At 42.9% G+C, this 7,208-nt stretch overlaps 1 protein-coding gene across 1 annotated transcript; it reads left to right on the top strand.

Moving 5' to 3' along the window:
• Positions 1 to 8: 8 nt before the first annotated feature.
• Positions 9 to 3,707, top strand: LOC104457604 (kelch-like protein 23; the record flags this gene model as incomplete). The annotated part of the gene is made up of 3 exons (XM_010076928.1): positions 9 to 1,170; positions 2,663 to 2,815; positions 3,397 to 3,707. Coding segments are annotated over 3 exons (1,626 nt in total), but the record flags the coding sequence as incomplete, so codon positions are not given.
• Between the last annotated feature and the right edge of the window lie 3,501 nt (positions 3,708 to 7,208).

Below are 7,208 nucleotides of genomic sequence, written 5' to 3'. Positions count from 1 at the left end.
ACCCCGCGCACCCCGGCGGGTTCCTGGCGGCGTTCCGCGGGTTCTACCTGGACGGGCTGTTCACCGACATCGCCCTGCAGAGCGCCTCGGGGGTCACCCTCCGCTGCCACCGGGCCGCCCTGGCCGCCTGCAGCGGTTACTTCAAAGCCATGTTCACGGCCGATATGGAGGAGAAATCTAAACAGCAGATCAGGCTGTCCGGGCTCAGCCACGCCGTGCTGGAAGCCCTGGTGAATTATGCATACACGGCGCAGATCCAGATAACAAAGAGGAATGTCCAAAGCCTGCTCCAGGCTGCAGACCTGCTCCAGTTCGTGTCGGTGAAGAAAGCCTGCGAGCAGTTCCTGGTGCGGCACCTGGACACTGATAACTGCATCGGGATGCACGCCTTTGCCGAGTATCACCATTGCTCGGAGCTGGAAAAGGAGTCCAGGAGGATATTGTTAGGGCAGTTTGAAGAAGTGTGGAAGCAGGAGGAGTTTCTGGACATTAGCAAGGACAAGCTCTCGTTTATTCTTTCCAGAGAGAATCTCAATGTTTGGAAAGAAGAGGCAGCCATCGAAGCTGTCGTTCAGTGGGTTGCACACAACGTGGAAGAAAGAATTGAAGATGTCTATGAACTGCTGAGCTGCATCAGAGTGGACTTAGATAACATGTATTTGAGGTCAGCTTTAAGCCTACAGAAAAAATGTCGACTTAATGACAATAAGATAAGGTCACTCATATACAATGCCCTGAAGCCCAATCCCAAAGGTTTTTCCAGAAGACCCACAGCAGCCATGTATGTGATTGGAGGATATTATTGGCATCCCTTATCAGAAGTGCATGTTTGGGATCCTTTAACCAATGCATGGGTCCAGGGAGCAGAGATGCCAGATCACACCAGAGAGAGCTATGGGGTCACCAGCTTGGGAGCAGACATATATGTGACGGGAGGTTATAGAACGGAGAGCATCGAAGCCCTTGACACCGTGTGGATATATAACAGTGAGAGAGATGAATGGACAGAAGGCTGCCCCATGCTTGACGCAAGGTATTACCACTGCGCCGTTTCCTTGAGTGGCTGCATCTACGCGTTGGGTGGTTACCGAAAGGGAGCTCCAGTGCAAGAAGCTGAGGTCTATGATCCTTTAAAAAAGCAATGGCTTCCTATTGCAAACATGATCAAAGGTGGGTAGGCTTTTGTATGGCATCTGCCTCAAATGTCGATCTGTTTGTGTTTGCCGCTTTTAAGTGCCATGGACACATTTAGGGTTTGATCCAACTTCCAGTGAAGTCCATGGGAATCTCCTGATAATGTTGGTGGGCTTTTGTTCAGGTCTTTGCTAGCCAATGACTGCAAACATCCAAACTCTGTGCAGGGCTGTGCTATGGAACACTAGGCTGGAAGAGCCAGGTGGTAGTCTCAGTTTAATTTTGCCTTCTTTCAGGAGTAAAATTTCTGTTTGAATTAGAAAGAAATCATAAGACTACTTGGGATTAGAGTCCATTCAGGAGATGGTCAAAGAGCAAACTCCAATAAAGGGATTGTATTATTTTAATGTAAACCCAAATTACTAAGATTTTCTGTGCAATAATTTATAAAGGTGTCATCTTCATTAAAACTTCTTGCATGAAGTTTCATTGTATTTCAGTGTATCATCTGTTCAGGATCCTCAGTTTAATCTTTAGTGTGAGGATAATGAAAAGCACTGTTTCTAGCAGCCAAAGTAGTGATCTATTAAAAATTGGAATCACAGCCTAACTAAAAGGGTATTATTTTGTTATAAAATTTATAAAAATTATATATGTAATACTTTTTTATAAATTAATACAATCATTTACAATTAATTATAAAATGTTACTGTAAGCTGATGCAACATAGTGTTTTTCTACATACACAAGAGTTTTTGGGGTATCGGTAGCAGGAAAAAACATTTATTACGCTCCTACACCTTTCTTAATTGTTCGTATATTTTCCACAAATGCAGCTATTATTCTCTTCTTGTGTCCTTGAAAAGCAGAAATGCTACTCTAATACTGGGAGCAGTTACTCATTCTGTGCAGTTGTTTTGTCCCATTTGCTGTGTGAAACTTCTTAGATGCTTAAAAAAAAACCACACTAATTTCCTAATTCTGGTCTACTTTCTCTTTCCAGCTCCTTTGTTTTATTTTGTTTTGTTCTCCTAGGGACAGAGTTAACATGGCTCCATTCTGTTTCTGTATTTGTTTATACAATAGCATAATTAATAACATCATGAGAAAGACTAAAAGAGATACCCTGAGACACTGAATTATCTCAACTCCCGTTGTCTTTGTCCTTGCCATATGAGTGACTTTTAAAAATCTCTTTAATTTAGTGAAATATTGAAAGTAATTCCCTATTCCAAAACTAATGTGACAATGTGTCTTTGAGTACTGCGTAAAAATTCTGTGAGATATTGTGTGGTTGCATTATATGCAACATATATCTGTTACTGCAGTCTTATTTAATTGCTCTTGACTTATGATGATAAAATAAGGTGTCTTGAGAAGTTTATTTAATTTCACATTTAGTTGGATACTTGCAAGCATAATTTCATCCTAAAATATTAATTAGCAAGTAATTTGAAATGGGACTATGGATGGAAGTGGTTATTGTGTGCAGTCTGAAGGTGTGTTGTGACTTTCGCACTGTGTACAGGTGTTGGAAATGCCACTGCCTGTGTCCTGCATGAAGTTATCTACGTAACCGGAGGTCACTATGGGTACAGGGGAAGCTGCACCTATGATAAAATCCAGCAATACCATTCGGGTAGCAATGAGTGGAGTATAGTCACCACAAGTCCGCATCCAGGTAAACAATCATTTCTGTAACGAGCATAGAACTTGATTTGATTACTTGTATCTGGGAGTCTTTAAGCCCACTTAAGAGTTTCTGGCATGTTCCTAATAAAAGGGGCAATGCCTGTAGGGCAGCAAGGGTCAGAGTGGGATAATCTCACAGTTCCAGACTCTGAGAGGGGAAGGGAAGATCCTCTTCAATCATCTGTTGTATAGAAATCACTATGTAAGTATTGAACTAAGGAATGGCTGCATTCTGTAGAATAATATAGTAAACTAACTTTCTGTAAAATCTATCTCTTCACAGGCATTTGGCAAAAATAACTTATATTAATTTTAAAAGGGTTTTCTCTATGTTCTACATTTGGTACCAGTAAGTTTTTAAAGTAATTTTCACTGGTGCTCACATATGTATCTTCTGTAACAGCTTGAGCTGAGCTTGCTTTTAGCAAGTGTAGCAGAAAATGCTGAGGTGTCTCCTCAGCTCAGTGAAGAAACCTGGCTGCCCTCAGTGGTGCCCAGTGTTTGTTGTGTAGTTGCAGTTTGGGTTACCATTATCATGCTGAGATGAACTGTATTCCTTTTTCCCTGAAGAATACGGACTGTGTTCAATTACATTACAAAACAAGATCTATTTTGTGGGTGGACAGACCACGATCACAGACTGCTATGACCCAGAGCGAAACGAGTGGAAGGAGATGGCTCACATGATGGAGAGAAGGATGGAGTGTGGCGCAGTGGTTATGAATGGATGCATCTACGTAACAGGAGGGTATTCCTATTCAAAGGGGACGTATCTGCAGAGTATTGAAAAATACAACCCTGAACTGAATAAATGGGAAGCAGTAGGTAATCTGCCCAGTGCTATGCGGTCCCATGGCTGTGTCTGTGTGTATAACGTGTAAACATTTAGTTTTCATATTGCTATTACAGAAAACAGCAAATGCAGTATTCGTAATAGTACTGATTACCTCATGAATGAGATGTCTAATACAATCTCTTGGCACATATCATTAAAAGCTAGGTATAATTTGTGGGGTTTTATTAACAATTTAGAAACATAAATGGTGTAACAAGATTTCTATACATTTTTTAGCCCATTCTTTGTCATGAAAGTTTTCAAATGACTGTCGCGTAATACTTTGTGCAGCTATATAGGAACTACTGTGAAAAACAGATTTACTTTCATTAATCACTGAGTGGAAATATAATCTGGTGCTAAGGTGAATAAACCAAACAAAATACCTGCATTTCTACACACTACTGGGCTCAAGATGAAATCTTTGATGCTTCGAAGGTAGCCATAGAAATGGTTCATTGCCAGAAGCTCAGTGTGTGGTACATATAGAGCAATATCACTTCGATAACTAGGTTATCACACCCAGAAGTCATGGGCAGTTGTGGGATGCCTCCAATTCTACCTTGACATGCCAGAGTGGAGAAGAGCACAGGCTGGGAATGAGGGAAGAAATGTCACACACTAGCCCCAGAGCACATGCTGAAAGCATTCACTGGTTTTCCAGAAAGAGAACAGTGCTCTGCAGTACAAGGCACTTTGAGAAAAGTGCTCACTTGGCCATTCTCACACTGGCAGGGACTGTGAAAAATAAAAAAAGACTCTGCATGGCTTTGCAGTGGGCTCTTTGGCTGATGCACGGGTGTTGGTGATTTTTTTTCAGTGAAATGCCTTGCCATGGTAACTTTTTAAAAATCAAATTTAAGATGTGTGTCTTTATGGAATGGAAGGAGGAAATGAGAGAGACTAGAAAGTTGCTCACATCCCTTGAGATACAAAGCTGTGTAATGGCACTTGGTCTTTTTAAAGTGCTAAACTGTGACTTGAACCAAGTTGACAACTGAAGAAACTTGTCAGAATATATTATGTGTGTAGAAATTGAATGTTAAGTGTTCCACTGGATTTAATTATTTCTCTCAAACCATAATACAAGATTTTAAAATTCTGTCTAGAAAGCAACGTGAGATGGGCAGGAAGGCCATCATTTGGTCACATCTTCCCTGAGAGACTCCCACGGCAGGCTCCCAGCACAGCACGGCAGTGCCGGTGTCAGCACAAAGCAGAGTCCGTGGGTAGTATTGAATACCTGGTGTTCTGCCCCTGCCATCCCCAGCCTTCTCGCCTGTCCTTGTTTTGCATCTTGCCATGTAGGGAGTAATACAAATGCATTTGATTGAATCGTTACTGCAGTGACTTCTTAGGATTTGTTTTCTCCTCATAGCTTGTATAGATAAGTGTAGTGTGGGGCTTGATAGGAGCCTGGTTTCCCGAGGGAGCAAGGTGCGGCTGCGTTGTCTTTGGTGCCTGTGTCAGCTCCCCTCTAACGCTGGACTTGCTTGTTCAGCCATGTTTTACAGGGAAGTATTGGTCTTAAAAATACACATTGTTTTCAGGTTTTATGAAAAATGGTAACAGGATGGAGGAGGGAGGGAGAGACTGAAAGGAAGCACGAGTTGTGTGGCACGTACAAGATGGCAAAGCCTTCCCAGTGCCGAGGAGGTGGCTGTGAGGAGCGTTCCCGCTCCTACCTTTGCAGCCCCTCACCTGGTCCCACTTCAGCTGCTGTGAGGCCATGTGGTCGACAGTGGTGATCCAAATAAAGAAATGCCTTGGGGAACAGGGAGGCTCTTTTAGCCCAGATCAGTTCCCCAGTCCAGTTTATAAAATGACAGCAGAAACAGCTGTTAGACATTCGTATGAGAGGGAGGGACAACACAGGGCTGTCATAGCATGTGCTGGGAACTTCCTGCACCAGCACAGCCATCTAAAAGCAATTTAGGCTTACTGGATTTATCAGATACGATGCAAGGAGCTTTGCAAGTAGGTAAGCCCTGAGTTGATACTTGTTTTTCTCGATCATAAGTATTTTCAACTTTTTTTGTTCTTTCACATTTTCATAGTATTTCTCACTTGCGTTTGACTGCTGGTAGCAGGCAGCAATCAACTCTGAGCTTTGATGTGACATTCTGTGGTGTATATATAGTTCTTGTTTTGATGTCTTTGTGTGTCACTACATCAGAAGCTCATGTGTGCGTGGTTTCAGCGTTTTGCTTTGTTAGCTGTCCCACTGTGAGCTATTTAAAGATCCAATGGGATTTGTTTGAAGACTCTAAACTGTACAGAGGTGTGGGGAATTGAGCTTTGATGCTGTTTGAATTGTGTGGTCTGGGCAGGTTGGCAAAAGAATCAAGTTAATTTGTTTCTCCTGGAAATCTCCACAGCTGAGAATTGTTCAAAAGCAGGTGAAGATTTAAAGGACAGCATTGCATAAAGGGGATCTTTGTCTTGAATGAAACTGCAGTGAACTCAATGTGTTTATGTAATTTTTCAGTGCAAAATATATACCCATGAAGCTTCATGTTTGTTGAAAAACGAGCATAGAACAGCTGCTTGTGGCTGGCCCTGAGGTGCATTCTGGCCCATATCCTCTCACTGACATTCGCAAGTTGGTGAAAGGATAGAACAAAAGAACAAGGCAAGGACTAACAAAGCATCCCAGTGTCCACCTGTCTGCTGCTTTTAAACTGGGTGCTTAATGTTGGTGAAAAACAGCACTGTTCTGGGGTTGGAGCATAGGCAATGGAAGCCAGAGTCCACTTGCTCTCTCTGGCACCCTGCGGGTGAGCGATACGCTGCTTCTTGGCCTCAGTGTAACTGCCAAGGGAAGAAAAGCCTCTAGTTCTGACATGCTAGGAAAGGATGTGCTGATCTGGCATAAATGAAAGTCATTGAGATTCCTGCCTATAGGGCTTCAGGTAAGTCCCATTTTTTTAAAGATTTTTGAATGTGTTAGAATAAATGGAGTGTAAAAGATAAGGCTTGCTGTTAAATTTTTAACTGGTGATATTTTTCACAATAACCTACAATGTCCTTTTAAATTAGCTCGTGACTGTAGCATATCCTAAGAAAGTGTGTAGCAGTTGGGTCTTGAGCACAGCAGGATTTCAGGGAGAGGAACAGAGATTCTGGCTCCTGGTCAGTGCCTTGTGCATCCTGTGTGAGGTGGGAACCTCAGAGTCCAGGGTCTTCTGGCCATCTGTGGGATGATAATAGTTGAATGGGAAGACTAAATTATTGTGCTCCTGGACCTGTATTATGGTGGACACTGTTCTGCTGCTTCACTTGTAAACTAGAAGATGGACTTCAACGCAGGACTGGAATCGTTAAGTCAGCGCTGTCCGTTACAACGGGCACTGGCGTGATCCCCCCGCGTGTGGCGCTGTACGGGTCTGTCACGCATCCATTGTACCGCAGTGAGCGTCTGTAATATTTAATAAATGTAGATACAGCGTCAGTGTACAAATATAACCTTTTCAGTCACTTTTTCTGTTAACTGCGCAGAAGAAGGTGACCAAGCCCCGCACGCCCGGGCAGGGCCGGCGGCAGGCGC

Source organism: Pterocles gutturalis, unplaced genomic scaffold, assembly GCF_000699245.1.
Source record: "Pterocles gutturalis isolate BGI_N339 unplaced genomic scaffold, ASM69924v1 scaffold51061, whole genome shotgun sequence".
NCBI lineage: Eukaryota > Metazoa > Chordata > Aves > Pterocliformes > Pteroclidae > Pterocles > Pterocles gutturalis.
This window is presented reverse-complemented; position numbering and strand designations above follow the sequence as displayed.